The sequence below is a fragment of the Aquila chrysaetos genome, chromosome 3 (assembly GCF_900496995.4).
Source record: "Aquila chrysaetos chrysaetos chromosome 3, bAquChr1.4, whole genome shotgun sequence".
NCBI lineage: Eukaryota > Metazoa > Chordata > Aves > Accipitriformes > Accipitridae > Aquila > Aquila chrysaetos.
In genome coordinates, this window is record NC_044006.1 from 1,742,520 (window position 1) to 1,764,207 (window position 21,688).

The window sequence follows — 21,688 nt, forward strand, 5'->3', positions numbered from 1 at the left end:
GGTGGCCGTGCCGGGGTGACCCCCGGTCCCTTGGCCGCGGTACGTGGGGGCTTTCCCGGTTTGCCGGTTTTTTTCACGCCTACGGAAGCACCCGGGCACGGCGCAAGGCAGAGGTGACACCACCAGCCACCCCCGAGGGCGGGGGACGACGCGTGGCCACGCGTCCCGAGACCCCTGCCCCTTCGCCACGCTGGGGGCATCGCCCCCCCCCCAGGCAGGGGATCCCCGGGACCCCGGCCCCAGCACCCCCTGATGTGTGGGAAACACCGGCGTCGGCCAGCCCAGGGCTGCGGGGGGACGGCCGGGGTGGGATGGCCGGGGGGGGGGACAGGACAGGCAGGGGGGGACAGGCAGGGGCCACCGGCCAGGACAGCCGCTCGGACTCTGTCCTGGCCTTCAGGCTGCGGGTTGGTAAATCAAAGAGCAGCAGGGCCCGGGCGGCCCCACGCCGGCACCCGGCGCCCGCGGCACCGCAGGGTTTGGGGCAGGCGAGGAGCAGAGCGTGGGTGGGCGCCAGCCCCGGCTCCCCGAGCACCCCACGTACCCCATGCACCCGCGGCACCCTGTGGACCCCAGTACCCCATGCACCCCAGTACCCCACGCACCCTACAGCACCCCAGTACCCCATGCACCCCAGTACCCCACGCACCCTACAGCACCCCAGTACCCCATGCACCCTACAGCACCCCAGTACCCCATGCACCCCAGTACCCCATGCACCCGGGGCATCCTGTGGACCCCAGTACCCCATGCACCCCAGTACCCCATGCACCCTACAGCACCCCAGTACCCCCTGCACCCCACGTACCCCCTGCACCCCACACACCCTGAGCACGCCATGCACCCTATGAACCCCAGTACCCCACGCACCCTGGTACCCCATGCACCCGGGGCACCCTATGAACTCCAGTACCCCACGCACCCCACGTACCACATGCACCCTGCAGCACCCCAGTACCCCATGCACCCCACAGCACCCCAGTACCCCATGCACCCCACACAGCCTGAGCACCCCATGCACCCTATGAACCCCAGTACCCCATGCACCCTGGTACCCCACGCACCCTACAGCACCCCAGTACCTCATGCACCCCACGCACCCCAGTATCCCATGCACCCCGGTACCCCATGCACCCTACAGCACCCCAGTATCCCATGCACCCCGGTACCCCATGCACCCTACAGCACCCCAGTATCCCATGCACCCCGGTACCCCATGCACCCTACAGCACCCCAGTATCCCATGCACCCCATGCACCCTACAGCACCCCAGTACCTCATCCACCCCATGCACCCCAGTATCCCATGCACCCCATGCACCCTACAGCACCCCAGTACCCCATGCACCCCACGTACCCCACACCCAGCCCTGCCACTCCAGGTGGCTTTTGGCAGCGTTTCCTCGGGTGCGCAGGACTGACCCAACCCCTGCCGGTTTGGGGACCCCTTTCCTGCTGGGAATTGCCCTCCCATCCCAAAAATCCAGCCACACACCCCCCCCCCAAGCAGAAAGACACTGTAACTTTCGGGGGAGCCCTATAACTTCCAGTGGGTCTAAAACTTCGGGAGGAATTTGGGGGCGGGGACCCCTGTAGGTTTTGGGGAGTGTAACTTTGGGGGGAGCCCTGCAACTTTTGGAGAACCCCTAGAACTTACCGGAAGCCCTAGAATTTGGAGGGGGGGGTGGGTCATAACTTTTGGGGGAACCCCACAAGTTCCAAGGCTCTAAGTTTCCACCCTGTCGGTAGGAGCCGTAGGAGTTCGGGGGGGGGGGGGGGAGCGTCCTTCGAGCTGGCGGGACCCCCGCGCTTTGGGGGGAGAACCTTTAATTCCGCCTAATAATAATAAAATCGGAACTTTTGGGGGACGCGCTGCAACTTTCGGGGACCACCCCCTGACTTTGGGGGGGGGGGGGGGGGTGACTTTACCGGGGCCGCCCGTTACTGTGAGAGTCCCAAAATTAACGGGGGGGGGGGGGGAACACGAAATGCCGGTTTAAGGGGGGGGGGGGGGTTTTTTTTTTGGGGGGGGGGGTCCCGGGCAGCGCGCGGGGCGGCGGGAGGGCGGGGCGCGCGAAGATGGCCGCTGCCGGCGGGGGCGTGTCGCGGCGGGGCTTGGGAGGGGTGGTGGTGGTGGGGGGCGTGTCGCGTCGGGGAGGGGCGGGGCGGGGCGTGCCGCGGCGCGTCAAGTGACAGCCGGGATCAACCAATGACGAAACGGAGGAGAGCGGCGCTCGTCTTCCAACCCGGGTAAGCTGACCAATGGTGGTTGGGAGTGGAGGAGGTGGGAGGGGAGCGGGGTGGGAGGTTGGGAGGGGGGGGGGAAGTGGATGGGGGGGGGAAGGGGGTGTGGCCTGGCCGGCGCCGATACCGGGCCGCGCGCGCGGCGGAGCGCGCTCCCCCGCCGGGCCCGGCCGCGGCCGCCGCCGCCGCCGCCGTTGCCGTTTTCCCTCATGGACCCCCCTCGCCCGCCCACGGTTTTATTAGCAGCCGCCCGCCGCCGCCGCCGCGATCCTCCACCGCCTCCTCCTCCCGAACCCGGCGGCGGCGACGCCCCGAAGGTACCGGGGGTGGTGAACCGGGAGAAGAGAGTGGGGGGGGGAAGGAGGGAGGGAGGGAGGGAGGGAGGAGGGTTTGGGGGTGGAGTGGGGGGGGGGGGGGGGGGAAGAACCGGGGGAGGGGGGGGGGGCGGTGACAGCTGACAGCGGCCCGCCCGAAACTTTCCCCGCCGCTAAAATGGCGCCGCTCGGGGACAAACTTTGGGGGGGGGGGGGGGGGAGGCGGCGGGGCGCGGGGGGGGGGGGTACCCCCCCCCCCCGCGCCCCGCCGCCTCCCCCCCCCCCCCCCGGTGGGTTTTGTAGCGGGCTGGTTCTTCTCCCCCTAAAGGATCAGCGCCCGGATCCCGGTAAATCCCAGGGGAGGGGGATTCCCAAGCCTGGGGATGGGGGGGGTGGGGGGGGGAGTCTAGCTTGGGATCTATCCCCCCCCCCCGCGACCGACTCTGGTGGGTCAAGAGCTAAGGAGATCCTGGCTGGATTCCCCCCCCCCCCCAACCCCCAGCTGCAAGCCTGGCTTGGTTTTTTTTGGCTAAGGTGGTGGTGGTGGGGGGGATCCTGCTGGATCCTGGGGGGGGGGGGGATCCACTCACTGGGCTCGCCTTCCGTGGTCCCAGTTCCGTAAGGGTCCGTGGGGGGATCTGTCAGCAGCGAGGGATCTGCTCCGTCTTGGTGCTGGTGTGGATATTCCTCCCTTGGAGCGGCCCGCTCGGCTCCCTGGAGCGTGATCCCTGTTGGATTCCAGCCTTGGGGAAATCCACTGAGGAGCTGCCCGGAGAGGGATCCGCTCGGCCCACCCACGGGTGCTGCTGTGGGAGGGCAGCCCTGCCTTGGTCCCTGCTCGGCAGAGCTGGGGCGGCGGGGGGGGGATTCCTGTTGGATCCCGGCTCTGCTCCCGAGGATCCGCTCGGGATCTGCCTGGAAAGGGATCTGCCTTGTGCCGGTGCGTGGGCAGGCGGCACCGCTGTCCCGGAGCAACCCAGTCTGCTTCTGCAGAGCTCAGGGGGATCCCTGCGGGATCCCAGCCCGACTCCGGCGGGATCTGCTTGTGATCTGCCTGGAGAGGGATCTGCTCGGTGCTGCCGCACAGCCAGAGGACAGTGATCTCTTGGAGCTGACCTCGTCTGCTCCCCGCTCTGCAGCGGTCCAGGGGGATCCCAGCTGGATCCCGACCCTTTGGGATCTTCCAGGAATCTGCCCCGGAGGGATCCGCTTGGTGCTGACAGTGGGCCAATGGACGCGGCTGTCTTGAAGCAGCCCTGAGGCGCGCACCGAGTGGGCTCCTTCCTTTGCGAGGCTCGGGGTTGATCCCAGCTGGATCTGAGCCCGGGGTGATCCGCCCAGGCATGGCTCGTAGAGGGATCCACCTGGTGACCGAACTTGGCCGGCGAATGCCGCTGACCTGGGTCAGCCCCGCGGGAAGGGCTGCTCCCCGCTTCTTGGGGGATCCCCGCGGGGCCCCGGCCCCAGGGAGATCCCCTGGGATCCGCCTGGAGCGGGATCCACTTGGTGCCGGCGCTCAGTCCGTGGGTGCTGCTCTCTCCGAATGGGCTGGCAGGGCCAAGCCTGCTCCCTGCTCCGCAGAGCTCTGTGGGGATCCCCGCTGGATCCCGGGTGATCTGCTCGGAGAGGGATCCGCTTGGTGCTGGCACGTGGCACGTGGGTGCTGCCACCTTGGAGCCGCCCTGCAGGAGGGCGTCAGGTCTTCTCTCCTGGCTCTGCGGAGATCCCAGGTGGATCCCCACTGCGGCCCTGCGGATCCGCCCGGGGAGGGATCCACCAGCTACCGATGCTCAGCCAGCGGGTGACAGCGCTGGGAGCAACCTCGCAGGAGGATGCTGGCTGCTCTCGCCTCTGCGGAGCACCGGGGGGGGATCCCTGCTGGATCCCAGCCCCGACCTGGTGGGATCCACCTGGGATCTACCCCAGAGGGACCCACCGAGTGGCTGGCAGGGTCCTGCCGCAGCCCCGCCTGGAAGCGCCGCGCCGGCTCCCCTGGGCCGCCGAGCCCTCCCCGCCGAAGTCGGGGAGATCCCGGCGGGATCCGGTGCTCCGGGGAATCCCTTGCTGACGACCGACCCGCCGTCTCTCCCGCAGGCTCCTCTCCCCTGCGGCGGCCGGGGGCCGCCGGCGGGAGCCGAGGGCTGGCTGCCACATCTCGGGGAGCCGCTGCCGCGCCGGGAGCCGGCCAGCCGGGAAGCGATGCTGCGGGTGCTGGACGCCGGGCTGGAGCGATGCCTGGCGCTGCATTCGGCGTACATCCCCGTACCCCGGCACAGGTAGGACCACGACGGCGGCGGGGTGAGCAACGGTGACGGCCACCACCCTGCCAAAACCTCCTGCTGACACCGGCTTCACCGCGGGAAGCTGGGATTTTTTTTTTTTTTTTTTTTTTTTTTTTTTTTTCCCCGCTTGGCTGCAAGAGGAGGACTTTGGCCGCTCGGCCGCAGCGCCGGGGTCTCTGGCTGTGACCGGCTGTCCCGTGTACGGCGGCACCGAGGGCTCTGCCCGGCCGTGGCCCCGCCGGGTGATGAAGCAAGGTGCCATAGATGAGCCCTCGAGCGGTTGCGGTGCTCAGCGCCGGCGAGGCTTGCCTCGCCGGCGCTGAGCACCGCAACCGCTCGAGGGCTTAGAGAGCATTGCCACTCTCCAGCGCCGTATTTATCCATCCCCACGGCACGAGAGGTTTGCAAAATGGCTTCTGTTGCTCTTGACCTCTCGCTTTTTTTTTTTTTTAATTTAATTTTTTTTTTATAGGGTTGGTTTTTTTTGGTGTTTTTTTTTTTTTTTTTTTTTTTCCACTTCAGGAAGTTGTTTGGTCCCAGCTGAGCAAACCCCGTGTTTCTCGGCACTCGCGGCAGGATGCAGGTGCCGGTACCCTCCGGCGCGGCGCTGCCCGCGGACGTGTAGGGTTCCCCCCCCCCCCCCCGGAGTGGTAAACAGCGGCGTTTTGGCTAGCTGCCTGTACTGCTGCCTGCGCCGCTGCCTGCACTGCTGCCCAGCGGGGTTTCCAGTCTGGCTGCTGGGATGATGCCTGGGTTGGCCTGGCATCTCAGGGTGCTGCAGGGGACGGGGCACCCATGGGTGGTCTTTGCATGTGGTGATGCCCCCCAGCACGGTGTGGTCACCCTGTGCCACCCATGTGTGTTGTCCCCCCCGCCAAGCCACCCCTGGGGTGGGTGCAGACCCGACCGCGGTGGGTTGGGGGAGTCCCGGCACCTCAGTGGGTGACGGAGAGGGATGAAGGGTCCCGGGGAGGGGGGGGGGACTTCGTCCATCCTCACCACAGGCCCCCCACTTTGCTCTCGCTTGCAGGAAGCTCTCGGGCAAGGCGGGCATCGACGAGGTGATGGCGGCCACGGTGCTCACCAGCCTCTCCACCAGCCCACTGGTGCTCGGTCACCCGCCTGCCACCCCCGCCCCAGGTAAGAGCGTGCCCCCTGTCCCCCCCCCCCGTCCCCACCCCTGGACACGTGTCCCACGGCAGGACCTGACCTTCCTCCTCCTCGCCAGAGCCCGGCGGTGAGGTCTGGAAGGAGGCACCCGCCATGTCCTCCAGCTGCAGCAGCAGCAGCAACACCAGCGGGGACTGGAGCTGGGACCCCCCCAGCGACCGCTCCACCCCCTCCACCCCATCGCCCCCGCTCTCCAGCCACGTCCCCAGCACTTTCCTGCCCGCCCCGCTGCCGGACGAGGGCCCCGACGAGCCCGACGGCACCCACTTCGTCTTCGGAGAGCCCGTGCCGCGGAAGAGGAAGGTGGGATGAAGTTGGAGGTGGTGATGGGGACGAGGTTGGAGACGGTGGGGGCTAGTGAGGATGGGGATGAGGAGGAGGATGAGGTGAGGGATGGGGATGACGGTGGGGATGAGGTTGGGGATGGGGATGAGGTTGGGCATGACAATGGGGATGATGGTGGGGTTGGAGACGAAGATGGGGATGATGATGATGGAGATGGGGATGGGAACGATGCTGGGGATGACGCTGGGGACAGGGCTGGGGCTGCCAGCCTGACGTCTCCCTCCTGCAGAACTCCACCAAGGTGATGTTCAAGTGCTTGTGGAAGAGCTGCGGCAAAGTCCTCAGCAGCTCCTCAGGGATGCAGAAGCACATCCGAACTGTGCACCTTGGGTAAGCGCCCGGGGTCCCCCGGGACACCCCCAGACCTCTCCCCCGGCGCCCCCGGCGGGGTCCTGCCATGGAGGGGAGAGAGCCGCCCCAGCCGGACCCTGCTCTCCCCGCAGCCGGAAAGCCGACCTCGAGCAGAGCGACGGCGAGGAGGACTTCTACTACACGGAGCTGGACGTGGACGTGGACTCGCTGACGGACGGGCTCTCCAGCCTGACGCCCGTCTCCCCCACCTCCTCGGTGCCGCCCGCCTTCCCCGGCCCCGAGGCGCAGGGTCCGGTGCCGCCGGCGTTGCCTAGCCCCGACCTGGCGTTGGCCTCCCCCCGCAGCCCCCCGGCCCCCCCCGGGCCTCTGCCACGTCCACACCGACCACGCGTACCAGGTGAGGCGGGGGGGGACGGGTATGGATGATGGGGATGGAGGGGCTGCTGCCGCGCTCCCCTCCCCATCACCGTCACCCTCCGGCCCCACCAGCCGCTCGGCGCCGGCGTTGCAGCCAAGCTCTGACGCGGGGCCGTCTCCTCTCTTGACAGGGCTGCCCGGCCCCCCCGCGGCCACCGGTGCCCCCCACCGTGCCCGCCCCACCGCCACCCAAGCCCCCTGCCATCCCCAGGTGAGCCAGCACCATCCGTCCCCCTACCCCGTCCCCTCGTGTCCGTGCGTGTCGTGCGTGTCTGTCCCCCCCCCACCCCTGCACAGCCCGTGACGTGTCCCCTCTGCCCGCAGGAGGCCGCGGGGGGAGGCCAAGAAGTGCCGCAAGGTGTACGGCATGGAGAACCGGGAGATGTGGTGCACGGCGTGCCGCTGGAAGAAGGCCTGCCAACGCTTCCTCGACTGACGCCGGTGCCGCCGGTGCCGCGGCCCTCCCTCCTTCTTGCACATTTTGCACTCGAGGTGCCTTCGCGCCCCCCCCCCCCCCCCCCCGCCGCCGCCCCGGGGCCCCCCCGGACTCAGGGAACGGCCCCCCCAAAAGCTTTATGCACACAGCCCCCCCCCCCCCCCCCCCCCAAACCCCACCGCCACGGAGCTTGTCCTAACCTTCCCCCCCCCCCCCCCTTTTTTTCCCCTTTGAAAATAAGCTAAATCTATCCCCCCCCTCCCCATCCCTTGCCGGCACCGCGGCGGGGGCTGGCGGGGGGGGGGGTTTGGCTGCTCCTGGCCCCCCCCCCCCCCTCCCCATGCCAGGTTGGGGACCCCCCCTTCCCGGGGCTGGGGGCTGCCCATCGCTCAAATAAGCTGTGCCTGCGGCCGGTGGGGGCTTGGAAAAGGGGGGGGGTGTCCGTTCCTGCCCCCCACCTGCTCCCGGGGGGCACCCCCAGTGCCCAGGGCAGAGGTGGGCGCCTGCCCCCCCCCCCCCTTACCCCCCCCCCAGGGGGTTTTTACTCTTTGTATCGTCGTTTCTCTCTATTTTTCGTATCGGGGGAGCAGCCGCTCCCGCCGGGGCGATGCTCCGGGAAGTGCCTGCAGGAACGCGCCCATTTGCACTAAGCCAAACTGCACAAAGAGGTTTCTTTTTTTTTCTTTTTTTTTTCTTTTTTTTTTTTTTTTCCTTTGTGTGTTTTTATTTTTTAAATAAAATATATGAAAATTCGTATTTTTAAATACTCTCTCCCAGGGCCTGAGAGCACACCGGCCGCGGCACTGCGGCAGCGTGATGCCTCCGGCCCTGGGGGGTTTTTAAGGGGCTTTATTCCCTTCAAAACCCTTTTTTTTCCCCCCCAAACCCTTTCTCCCCTCTCATCCCCATCACTCACCTGCCTGGGCAGCGGCTCAGGACTCGGTTTTGGCCGGGCCACACCGCCCCTCTCCTCTCCCTGCACCCCTCCCCATGCAAGGATGGGTGGGATGGGGACAGGGATGGGTGCGTGGCACTGCCACCCTGCCCGGCCTCGCACCCGGGGCTGTGCCGGGGCAGGTCCCCCCCACCTTGCAGGAGGGTTCCCTTCGCATCAGGGACCCCCCCCCTTTGCAGGGTATCCCCCCCCATCGCAGGGGGTCAGACCGCTTCGGCCCCATGGGCTGGCGCGGTGCTGGGCCTCCCCCTTGTCCCCGACGCGGCGCCGACGGGGATTTGATGTGTCAGATCCAGAAGAAAAAAAAAAAAAAATAAATATTTGGATTCTTTTTTTTTTTTTTTTTAATTATCATTGTTCTTTACTTACTTTTAAGACGGGCTCTGCGCTGCAGGGTGGGCAGCCCCAGACCTGGTGCTGTCGTCCCCCCCACCTTGCGTCCCCCTTCCCCCGGGGACGGCATCCCCCCATGCATCCTCCTGGGTGTTGTGCAAAAGGGGTTATTTTAATTTCAAATAAAGCCCTAAAAATAAGGAAATTGCCACCAACACTTACACACCGGAGGGCTGGGGGCTGGGGGGAATGAGCCGCAGGCGCTCGTTTGGGATGGGCATGGGAAAGAGAAAGGAAAAGGCAAAGGCAGCATCGCCCCCAGCCCAGGGGCGAGCCGGGCTCCCCGTGGGGGTGAAGGGGAATTTTGGGGAGCGGGGACCCCCCAGCAGCCCCATCTCAGCACCCAGGAGCGTGGGGGGTGCACGGCCCTGCAGCATCGCAGGGCTGCAGCTGGGTGGTGCCCGTGGCCCCCGGACGGCACCGTCATCGCCCCATCTGTACGTGTCCAACGAGGAGAAAAAAAAATAATACATTTTAAAACAAAAAACAAACCCGAAAACCAAGACAAAATGTTAGCAGCAATTTCCCAATTTATTGAAACTGATTGATTTTTGCAAGTATGTCTAAGCTAAATCCCATCACAAAGTAATTATAATCAAGAGGCACGCCTCCGGCATGCCCAGGCAGACGAGAAACCGGGAGATCAACTAGAAAATAAGGTCATATTTACCTGAACTACATTTACAGAAAATCAGTACAACACAGCCATGTTCTCCCACTGACTTCTGGTTACTAAAATCTCCTCAACCTCCCCAAAATATTAAACACATCTTCAATACAAACACAGGTTTATAATAATTAATATAAAGTCAGTATAATATAGAATATTCCCAGCAAAAAAAATAATCAACAATCTTCAAACGCTGTCCTTTTTTTTTTTTTTTTTTTTTGTTTAGCTTTATTTTTGTAGACAGGTTTAAAGCACGTTGAAAAATAAATATATATGAAAGCATACACACAGCACTCTTACTATGCAGAACTAAAAAAAAAAAAAAAGGCAGAAATTCAAAACACAATATAGAATCTAAAAAATAAAAAGAACCATTAAGTATGGCTTTCTTAGGAGTTGCACATGTCACAGAATGAGCTAAAATAAGATTATTTTTCATAATATTGCAAAAAATTCCAGTTTTTGCATTATTTTCATGGAGTTTCTTTCCTAAAGGGCGATGTGCAAAATGGGAAGCGTCGAGGCGGGGGGTGCTCGGGGGGCTCAGCCCCAGTGGGAATCGGGACTCCGTCGGGGGCACGAACCGAGCCTCCATCCAAGTCATCGATCCCAAAACACACGCACCAAACCCCAAAGCAACGCGGCTTTCGCTTTGGAAAAGCGGAGTATTTAAAGGCATGAGTCGAGAGAAGAAATAAAACAGGACCTAACACTAGAGCGGGTTTCCTTTCGTACGAAAAATATTCCTTTTGTAGTCCAAACCACTGATTTTTAATTAAAAAAAAGAAAAAAAAAAAAGGAAAAGGACAGTCACTTCGCAAACCTTCATTAGACGCATCCCCCTCTCGCCTCCCCACAAAGTCACTCTGTAGCTGCGAGGCTTGAGGGTGACCTTAAAATATACAAAACTGGGTGATTTTTAAGTTTTAAATAAAATTTTTGAAAATGAATTGACAGAAGGCCATGCAAGAACCTCATTTGTCTTCACTGTTCAAGATATTCTCCAAATGCAATACCAGACCAAGGCCCACCTCGTGCGTGATTCGGTGTATTCCTCGGGGACTTTTTCGGGAGGGCAAGGGCAGGACGATGCTGTTTGCACCCTGTTCTGCGCGAGATGGTCGCAAAGCACGGCTTGAAATGCTCTTTGTACTCCTGGCACACTTTAATATTTAAAAAAAAAAAAAAAAGAGGATAATAAAGAAATTCAGGGAGGGACATCTACAAGTATGCCTGAATACTTAAAAAAATTAGTCGCAAGTTATTGAGACCAAGTGTATCAATTTTTTTACCTATAAGGGAGTTATTTTTTTGAAACTAAATCTGTATATATACACACACACACACACACATATATATATATATATTTAGAAAAAATTAAAAAAAGGGAACCTCAGTGAGGTATACAAAGCCCTGAAGGGAAATACAAAGATGAGATGCTAGAGGTTACTTGAGCTAGCGCTGGATAGAACAGGCAGAATTACTGGGGTTTTGTTTAAATCTCAAAGAGCAGAAGAAGTTTGCATAGGCAGTAGATCCAAGACGCACCCAGACAGGAGCCCGAGGGGTCCGGTTGCGTGGAGCGACTGATGAAGTTTTATAAAGTTTCGCCATTAAAAAAAGCCCAAATTCCTTTTTCGAACCCAAGCCTCACGAAGCGCCCGCTGGAGCATGGAAGTTTAAAGACTAATTCCTGCATTTCCAAATGTGCACACCTCCATCAAAACAAAGCACTTAAAATGTACATCAGGTGTTAGAATGATTTTATTTGGTATATATAGTGTATGTTAGTAATATAGAAGCATGTGCTAGATTATAATGGTAACATTGTAAAAGTTAGCTTTTATGTGGATTTTCTGTTTTTCTCTCCTTTTTTTTTTTTTTTTTTTTTGATTTATTTTCTGCATCCTCGGCTCAAAGAGCTTCAAAGTGGCACTACTAGGAAACACTTCTGAAAGCCACCTGGCTTACTGCCCACCCTTTAAAAAAAAAAAAAAAAAAAAAAAAAGGAAAGAAAAAGAAATATAAAATATTTCCAAAGGAATTGCAAAGTAAAGCTAAGCACCCCATAACTCCGATTACAAAAATCGAGTCACCCAAGGGTGAGGGCAGGGAGGAGCGAGGAAGAGGAGGACTCGGAGCAACATCTCCTGCTCCTCCTCGGAAGGTACAACAGCGGATGCACACACCAGCATCGGAGGAGATGGGTGAGACGGAATGTCACAGAAACCGAGGGGGTTTGAACGGTTTGGGTTTTAAAACTGTTTTAAATAAGATTTTTACATATAAAAAGCAAAGCTACAGATATCTTTTAAGTACTGTATGTATTTGTCTACATGTAACAGGTGAGGCTGCAAGTTCAGGACCTCAGACACCCCTTACCCCCCCTCCATATTTACAGGATAAATGACAATAAATACAGAGCCCGCACTCCGAGAGGCAAAAGTCAGGGTAACAAAACAGTGACCTCGCTCTGGGACCCCCCCCCCAACCTCTACAACTGCTGGAAAAAAAGTATACAGAGGTCCAATTGTAAAATACTGGGTTTGTTTACGTCTTTTTAAATACAGTAGGAGGGCTTTACAAGAAGCTAAAATGCAAAATCAGATTTTTACAGTTTAACAGAAATGTTTCTGCATGACCCTACCGCTCTATTCTTTAAGTATTTAAAGAGGGTTATCTATTCTCACTGGCTAAAAGCAACAAGTCCCACTTAACTCCTTCAACCCTAAGGATCAGCAGCAGCAGAGACGGTGCTTACGTGGCCTCACCAAACCAAACCAGAGGATTTTAGGAAAGACCCATGTTTCCCAATCACTGACGTGCACTAAAACTGATAGACCAGGAGCCTGGGAGCTGCTGGAGGCTCCCAGTGAAGGCAATCGTCAGCGTGAACCAGGATGATGCACGCAGAGAGAAGGCGGCAAACTTTTGCAAGGAACTGAGGAGCAGAGAAAGGAATTGAACGCCATAAACCCAGGATGCGACATAAATCGGGGAATGAATAAAGAACCAGCTACTGCAGGCGCCAGGATCGAGGCTCCCACTGCGCTCCACCAAATCCTGGCACCGAGTGGCTTAAATCCTTCAAGATTATTTGCTTTACAGGGGTTTATTGTACAATATACTTTTTATTTCCTTTGCTGGGTGGAACCACGCTTTTCGTTAAGGACCACCAGACCTGCAAGAACGCTCTCCACCCTGCAGGGATCGCCTGTCCCACCACAGGAGGAAAATAGCACCTTTAGTCATTTGGCTTTCTGGTAACGGGTTGTCTTTGTGGCAAGTTTCAAGATACCATCGTCACAGACATTGTATAAAATTGCTCCACGGCAAGGAAAGAGTGAGGTCTTCAGCTTTTTTTTTTTTTTAATTATTATTTAAAAAAGCACCAGAAGCAAAGAGGTGAAGGGTAAAACAAGCTGCTTCTTCAGGAACAAGACACTTCCAACGCACTTTGTTGCTGTTGTCATTTAGGTGGAGCTGGAAGAAGGCAACAGTGGCCGATATGAACAAGGAGAATCCAACTACCTGGAGCAGCCCCACAGAGTCTGTTAGGAGATGCTGGGAGAGAAACCTCGTTCTTATTTTAAAGAAGAAAAAGGTTTATTTGAAAACTTACATGGAACCAGCGCAGCTAAAGCTGAAGGTTTTTGTCATTAATTAAGTAGGTGTTATGCCTACCAGCGACAAATAAAAATTTTGAGATTGGCAAGGAAGAACAACGTACCCAGGTGAAATCCTGGCCCCACCAAAGTCTACGGGATGGGAGCAGCAAGATTTCCATCCAGTTGGGATCTCCTCACCTTGGCTTCTTGCATTTCCCAGTTCATCCTGCACTTTGCTAAATGCCTCATTTTTGCTACGGTTTGCATATATCTACGAAAAAGGCAGCTGAGCAAAGGGAGAAGAGTGAAGATATTTGCAGAGAAGAATGACAGGTAGAGAATTACCTGTGTCCTTCAGAGCAAAGGGTGCTTCTGGAAGCACCAGCACGCATTTCAGGGACCACGGATAACCAAGGCTGGAAGACGGGACGTGGGTAAGATGCCAGTAGGTCATAATCTTTCTCTGATGGTGATTCTTTTGGAAGCTAAGAAGCTAAGAAAAGAATTCGTAAGGCTGTAATCTGACTTGCCTGTTGATCTATTTGGCTCCGTAAAAAATAATAAAAACTCTTTAAATAACTTTGCAAAAGGCCTGTATCATCAAGGGAAGCCCTCCAACACACACATCGATTTGCTTTCACAACGTTAGCTTGTAATTCCACTGCTGCTGGGATTTTAGCACACAGACAAGGTGTTAAAAAAGAAACAAACAACCACCACCAAAAAAAACCCGCTTCAGACACAAAAATCTCCCCGGTGTTCGGTTCAGGGTGGGAAGGGCACGAGGACGCATGCTTCACCCAGCCTCCCCATCGCGCAGCGCTCACACCTGCAGAAACTCTACCTCACGTGCATGCAACCTGGCTGGCTCGGCCGGAGGGGCGGCCGCAGTCGGGGGTGTTCATGAAGGGAGAAGGGGGAAGGCGAAGTCAGTCGCGTCGCTGGAAGCGACATTGCTAAGACAGTATCTGAGTGGAACAGAGAAGGACTTGTTTAGAAAACACAAGAGTTATTTTGCACACATGGACGACAACAAGGCTACTTAGTTTTTCCAACATACTCCTTCCTCCCCCACCCTCCCTCCCCCTACAAACAACAGAGCGAAACAAAAACCAAAAAAAAAATCCCTAAGAAATCCAGGTAAAATCCTTGTCGTTCTCCCCAGAGTTGTCCTGCTCCTGCGGAGAGTCGACATCTTTGTCATCATCCAAAATCACGTCATCTTGTGACATTCCCACGTCATCCTTCCACTTGATGTCATCGTCATCTCCCATCTCCTCGTCTCCTTCCACTTTGATGTCATCTGGGTCTTCCATGTACTGGCCTTCCCCGGGGTAGCACTCGTCTGGAGACCCTTCTCCTCCGTTGTGGTCCAGGTGACCAGCTATGCCTCGACCAGAGCAATCGGCACAAACTCCGTGGCGGCGAGAGCCATGCTTAATCCCCACGCTGGCCGCAGACATGAACACTCGGTTGCACACTTTGCAGACGTATTTTTTATCTTTGCTGTGGACCTGGAAAAGGAGAACGACCAGAAAAGTTAATACCGAGGGAGACGGATCGAGAGCCGCAGGGAAGGACAGGCTCCCCTGTCCTTCTGCAAAGGCAAAACCACCGCAGCCCACGACTGCAACCTGAGGTCGTCACCGGCTTTCATCGTGAACTCAAACCCACCGCGATTAATTCAACCCTGTAATGGTGTCATGCAATGGAAAATCCTTTTGAGACTGCCTTTTCATCATCAAACTAGTAGTTCTGAGAGGAGCTTTTATCACTCCATTTTTTTCCTCCCCTTTTTGTTTTTCTGGGGTGCAATAGTTGCATTATACCACCACCACCACCAGGAAAATTTTAAAAAGGAAAAAAATCCCACCAGCCCCAAGCACTGGTTCTCCACAGACCAGAGCAGAGCAACCCATGATCAGATCATGTTAATTTAGTGGTTTCTCTCCTGATCCCACTACTGCCAAGAAGCGAAGAGTTGGAGCCCCGTTAATGCACCCTGTATCTCTAAAAAAATGCAGCCTAATGCACTTCTAACCTTATTTCTGACTACTTTGGTGGCTGAAAAATGGTTTGTCACAAATGTTTCTGTTCTGTAAATCATGCTGCATTTTATGTCTGAGAATAACAGGCATACAGAGCTATCACTCTTACAGAATAAGCGGTAAGTGGGAAAATGCTCTGCGGGATACCAGAAATCACTTCAAGATTCAAACTTCACTACACAATGAGCAAAATTACATACTTTGAGAAGCACAAACCCACCTAATCAAGGGTAAAATCTGTTGCTGGCTACTTTTGCCATGTGTGGAAGGCAAGGAGCTTGCTCAAAACGTTCACCTGCTCCTCTCCCAAAGGAAACGGCCAACCGGTGCAGTGAGAACTCCTGAATTCCGCCACGAGGAGCCTCATCAGGTACTTTCATTTACATATATATACAAAAAGATACATAAAATACATATATATACACACCTATATTTTCATTTTATTTATATATAGAATAGTTCAGTTGTAATGGACCTACAACAACCATCTAGTCCAACTGCCCGACTTCTTCAGGGCTGACCAGTGTATGTTATACCTACATATTTTTTCTTATATATTTTTTTTTCTTTATTTTTTTATATATTAACGCCACAGCAGGACAGGCCAGGAGCTCGCCTTGGCCAGTGCCCTGTCGCTGGCACTGATCAGCAGGAGACACTTTGGGAATCGGTGTAGAAGCAGAGGAGGCTCCACCATGTACTACACTGTTCAGTGGCTAGTGATTTGGGGTCATCCTGAGCAAGCCCAGATCATCAGCTACCAGAGCCTCTGGGCATGTATTGTCAGTGCCTAATCCTGGTTTTAGCTCATTTATTCTTTTCACACTCACAACAGCCTGTAGGAAAGGTTTTAAACATGCCTTACATTGAAAAGTCCTTCCTTTTATTTTCAATCAGTTGCCTGGCGAGGCCAGTTCCCCGCTCCTGCCCCAGCACAGGATCACCTGCTCTCACAACCGGATTGTCCATAACCCTGCGCTCATTGCTGATCTGGAATACCCAGCCGAGCTAAAGGTATTTGGGAAGAGGACAAATTGACCCATCTTACCCCCTCAGCCCCCGCTACCGCAGGACACTCGCTCAGGCTTTGTATTGCAGTGGTCCCGACTGCGTTCAAAGCCTGCGAGCTCTTCTGATCTGCTCTGGCTTCAGGCTTCCCTTGCTCTGAGCTAGTCCTCGCGGTGTATTCTTCAACTGCGTCAAGCAAAGTCATTGTATTTTTTTATTTTTTTTTTTAAACTACATGTAAGCTTTTTTAAAAGCAATTGGACAGGGCTGGTCAGAGTCGTCCAACAGGATCTATAGGCATCAGTCATTTGTAACTGTTAGAAGAATGATTTTCAGGCATCAAAAGATGAATAGGATTACAGAAGGTCGTCGAGGGTGCAGAATAAGGGCTAAAAGAGCCATACAAAAAAGAAATTATAAAACAGGTACTAAAACGATGCGTAATTGAAATATCTGTTAAAAAAAACTGATCACCTCTTTCCCTCTCTTCCAGTGCTGACAGTTTAGTCAGCATATTCAAATGAACCATATTACTGGATGGAGCTGAGCAGAAATTAATCCTATTTTCCTTATAGCGAAACTAGTAAGTATTAAACACAGAAACGCCGTTTGGCCCTCAGTATCTGAAAATGCCATTAGAAAGACCACGTTCTGACTAAATACCCATATTCCAAGGCAGAGAGGGGAAAACATTGTGCTGACAACACCCTAAATTTCTGAAAAAAAAATTTTAAAAAAGGGAAAGTTCTTAGAAACAAAATGATGGAGGCAACCAGCTGGCACGACAAGGTGTTCCCTGCTGCAAAACTAGTAACAGATCTTGAAATCTGCCTGCTTGCAGCAGGACTGAGCTCACTGCTTGGATCTGCCTCCGGAACACCAGAACCCCAACGACACCCCAAGGAAATAACGAAGGGACATCTCGGGGAGCAGGCAGTCCCCCGAGCAGATGGCTGGGCACTCATCCGAATGGACACACACGCACGAAAGGAAGCGGTAGTAGATGGTGGGGTTTTGAACACCATAGCAACTCATCACGCAAGCCCCTTGATCACCCCGGTGCAAGGGGCCGGGGCTAACCGCCTGCCCGGTACAAGCAGCACCGCCGTTCGGCAAGCTGTGCCGCACCGAAACGCCGGCATCTGCTGCGAGCGGACAACTGGCTTCCAGCTGAGTGGGCAGCAGCTCTTCCCAGGAAAAGGAACACGCTTTTGCAACAGCAGCAGGGACGGAGCAAGCTGCAGAGGCGGTGTAATGCCTGCAATAATAACCAAGTTCTCTACGGATTTAAAAAAATAATTAAAAAAAAAAACAAAAAACCAACTTTTTAAAAAAGCTACCGCAAGGAAGTAGAAGCTCTGTATGCAAACAAAGCTGCTCTTTCCCATCTAAATTTATCCTGCCAGTTTTAAGCAGTTTGCAGTCACTTGCGATGCTGCGACAGACCAGGTAAGAAAGTTCAGTATAAATAGAATCACAAGGAGACAAGTCACTTCAAACTAGAACCAAGAAACTTTTGGTTAAGTTTTTTTAAGCTGAAAACCTGGAGGGTATTACAGGGGTAGTGCTTCCTTCTGGACACAGCCTGTTCACTGCAACGGGGCGAGAAACCTTGGTTTATGGTCTGCCGCCACACAGAAGTATCACTTGAGATGCAAAGATTTTTTGGAAAGAAAATCTTGTTTGTACTTTAATGTTCCAATTCAAAGAAAACAAGCGTTTCTATTCTATTTGAATTTTATATAAAAGACTATAAAAATATGCTTTTTAATCTGAGTTAAACAAACTAAAATAGCCTCTTCTGTCTTTGGTTATCAGTTGAGAAACAGACAGAAACAAGGTTTTTGGTGTGTTAAATCTACTTCCTTTTCCTACATGTTATTTTTATAACGCACATTTTTATTTGATGCACACCAGCATTCATCTTTACAGATTTACCTGAGAGTTGACAATTAAGCCCCAAAACATCAGACGCACCGGAAATAAGATGACAAGACAAGCAAAGCGTATGAATCCAGCAGTTAACCTTGCCACAAGCACTTCAGACAGCCTGCTCTACCGCTTTTGTAAATGAAGATCACGGTGTCATTTGCATTTAAGAAAATATACCTTTTCATAGCTTCATTTCAAAAGAAACTTCAGAAAAATACTGAAACTGGAATTTTTCTGGGGCCTTACCACAGTACCAAAAAAACACCAAACCCCTGTCCTTTTTTCTTTAGTGCATCCATTCCAAGATACCTCGGAGTCATTTATGGCTCTTTGGAAATGAAAACAAATCGGTATTGTCAGGGTTGCACTTTTTTCAGGAACTGGCAATAAAAATTTGTAATCCAGCTGGTATTTTCAAAACTAGCTTCGTTCCTGACATAAAAGAAGTCAGAGAGAGATTCAGACAGACATACATCCTCTCCTGTATGTGTTCACAAATAGCTGATCTCACCTCCCTGGGTGTATAACAGAACTCGAACTTCAGACTCAACAGAATCAAGTCACTCACCTAGAATGATTCCAGCAGCAAAACAATGAGACCTAAAATTAATTTGCAGATCACCTCAGTTTCAGTCCTGGAGGGTATAGGATATATATATTTTTTCCTGCCTTCCCCATGGTATGTAAAAATATGCCGATTCTCATTAATATCAAAATTTACAGAGCAAGAAAAGGAATTGTAAATTCTGTTACACTTGAACCACGCTGCATTACTGCTATTAAATTGCCTTTGCAAGAAGGTATGCAAGGGGACGCACGTGCTTGCAGGACTAGGATGAAGGAATTAAAGTTCTTTGTGGCTTTTTGAGAATTATAACCAGGAAAACATTAATTCCTCTAAGCACACCTCCTCCAGTAAGATATTCTTTACATTCAAAATTTACTAGATAATAAAAATATGATATATAGAGATAATATAAATATGGAAAAAGTTATTTAAATGACCTCAACAAATCAATTCGTAGTCACTGAAACTGTCAACACTCTTGTGATTATTTTTTTTTATATCTCACTGTATTAGAACCTCACAGCTACCATCCCCAGTATTTTGAAAAAAAATTCAAATTTTCTCTACAAGCTTAATTAGAGGGGCACCAGAGCTTGCTGGCATGCAATAATTATGTAGAAACTATTTGCTCTTCCACAATATCACCTCTACACCAAGCTTTGAGAAACCACTTTAAGATAGCAAATTAATTCTCCCCTGCAAAAAAAGCAAAGTTTGGCTTAAAATTTTGTTTCTGAAGAAGTTGTGAAAAGCCAGACAATGGCACCAGCCATCCTCCTTGTCGGTTTTGAGCAGCCATCTTTAATAAAGCATAACATTATTTCTGATAAGTAATCGCTGCCAGACCCGAGTAGCTTTGCCTCGAATTCTTCTTGCTGAGCGACTTTTGTTTTAAAGCCTTCTGCACCGAGTCATTCAACCTATTAAAAAAAAATATTTCCTTTTCCATCCTGAAGACAGCATTAGCTATTCTACCTCCCGTCCTGAATGCTCAGGCTCTCCCTGGCAGTCAGGGTTGCATGGGAAGGAGAAGGCTGCGCTGGAGAGCAGGTGGACGTTAGCTCTGGAGGAACAGGCAATGAGACATGGGGCCTTTGAAAGGCGGGGAAAAAAAGGTACTGGAGAAGTCTTCAGAGGAGCCGCAGAGGGGAAAACAAAATACAGACCGAAATCAGATGAAGCTCCCGTTATCTTTAACCTGAACAAATGGGCTCTTTCCACCCAAGGCCCGCAGCAGCAGCACTCTTACCAAGGTGTGCCGCTTCATGTGCTCCCGGCGGGTGAACTTCTTCCCACAGATCTCACAGGGATAGGGTCTTTCTCCCGTGTGGGATCGCATGTGTCTCTTCAGGATGCACTGATGCATGGCTGAAAAACTGCAGTACGGGCACTTGAATTTCTTCCTGATGACTGTGAACTCGTTGACTGTAAGAGAGCAAGCAAAACACGCAGATTACTTTCAGAACGTCTCAAAAAGGTCAGTCTTCTCATTTACTATTTCACTATTAAATTAGTTCACTGTGAAATCACTCTCACCTCTTAACCGTCTACAATTTTTTTTTAATCCTTACACTATATTATTGCACTTGGATTATTAAAGCTAAGAACTGCAAGTACCTTCATCAGAGAAGCTTTTGAGCAAGCCACCACATGAACATTTAGCAACAGTCTGTAACACACATTGCCTAACGCTTGCTAAATGGCAAATAAAGAGGGCTGACAATCTGCTATGATTCTGATTTATTGTAACAAATCAGCCTAAATATCAAGATCTAAAATTCTAACACTATTATTTGGAAGAAGTAGCTAGCCGTGAACAGAAGACCGCAAATATAACACCCTGCCAGTGCCATGCGCTTTAGTTTTATTTATGGGGTGATGCAAGAACATCATCACACACTCCAGGAGTATTTCTGTGAAGGTGCAGAGACTAAGGATTACCCAGAAGAAAGAGGACAGTTAGAACAAACACACTCTACGTTATCCAACTCTCCACTAGTATTACCATTGCGACATGGATACAGAAATACAAAAGGATGCATAATGTTGAATTACAGCATAACCCTTGCAAGCCTCCTTACAACTGTATATAGCCCTTGATGGACCTTTTTTCTGTCCCTCCCAATTGTATTTTGCTGAACTAGAAAAGGGATGAATTCTTTGAAGCCGTTCTGACACTGTCGATTCTGTTCTTCTTGTCATCTCCTCAGAAGCGCACTGAAAGCGGACCCAGGGGACGCGTACAGTATCGACAGCCCAAGGGTCTAATTTGCCAGAAGAATGCACACAGCAGCAGCGTTGGTATTTCCTTCTCCAAACAAAGTGAAAGTGCAGCATGCAAAATACAGCAGGTGAAAACAGAGTATTTGTTACTCCCTGAGGACATCCACCCACTGTAAGTTTGGAAGTGACTGTCCACGTGGATATGATTTTAAATCTCCGCCTTCTAATAATTCTATTGCTTTCCATTAGTATGTTAATTTTCACCCACTTTGCTTCTAATTATTGTTATTTCTCAAAGCAATATATTGTTTACATAACAACGAGGGAAAGAAAGCAAGCAAGTTCTAGTTAATCACCTTAAGTACACTATCGCGTATGTAAATGGCTCTTGGTAAATGAAAACAGTCTACGTAGGAAGGCTAAGGGAATAAGGGAAATACCAGACCTACTATACGGCTGCTAACATACTGAGTACTTTGCAATATTTTTAGATGCTTATTGAAATGTTATCTCCTATGTGCCCTATGAGCTGAATATGCAGTGCATGCCTTTAGTATACCACCAATAATGCCCTGGGAGTTACACTGTACACCGGAAAACAGCTACTTAAAAATGGCCTTTTTTAAGAAAGTCAGTAGGCCAATGTACTCTGTGCCGTTTAAAGCCCAATTTGTGGGCTTTTTTTTTTTTCCTTCTGTTTTTAAAATTTACTTTGTCTTGTATTTCCAATACAGGTAAAAACAATGTGAAAAGTAACTACATTT

The 21,688-nt window shown here is 52.9% G+C and overlaps 2 protein-coding genes across 12 annotated transcripts in view; one reads left to right on the forward strand and one right to left on the reverse strand.

Annotated features, from left to right (window-relative positions):
- Positions 1-2,384: 2,384 nt before the first annotated feature.
- Positions 2,385-7,643, forward strand: SLC2A4RG (SLC2A4 regulator). Its single transcript, XM_030008060.2, is given in 9 exon segments — positions 2,385-2,560; positions 4,652-4,833; positions 5,870-5,979; positions 6,068-6,312; positions 6,584-6,684; positions 6,798-7,017; positions 7,019-7,063; positions 7,215-7,294; positions 7,408-7,643. Coding segments are annotated over 9 exon segments (1,203 nt in total). The 5' UTR covers positions 2,385-2,452; the 3' UTR covers positions 7,520-7,643.
- A 1,736-nt stretch (positions 7,644-9,379) lies between these two features.
- Positions 9,380-21,688, reverse strand: part of ZBTB46 (zinc finger and BTB domain containing 46) — a 60,897-nt gene continuing 48,588 nt past the window's right edge. For 8 of the 11 annotated variants that reach the window (XM_030008057.2, XM_030008053.2, XM_030008056.2 and 5 more), the window contains 2 exons: positions 19,951-20,126; positions 9,380-14,659 (listed from right to left, as the gene is read on the reverse strand). In XM_030008057.2, coding sequence (XP_029863917.1) covers positions 14,273-14,659; positions 19,951-20,126 — 563 coding nt within the window. In that variant the 3' untranslated portion in view covers positions 9,380-14,272. Of the gene's footprint in view, positions 14,660-19,950; positions 20,127-21,688 lie in introns of those variants that run through there. The other 3 variants (XR_003922578.2, XR_003922577.2, XR_003922579.2) reach the window with 3 other exon arrangements.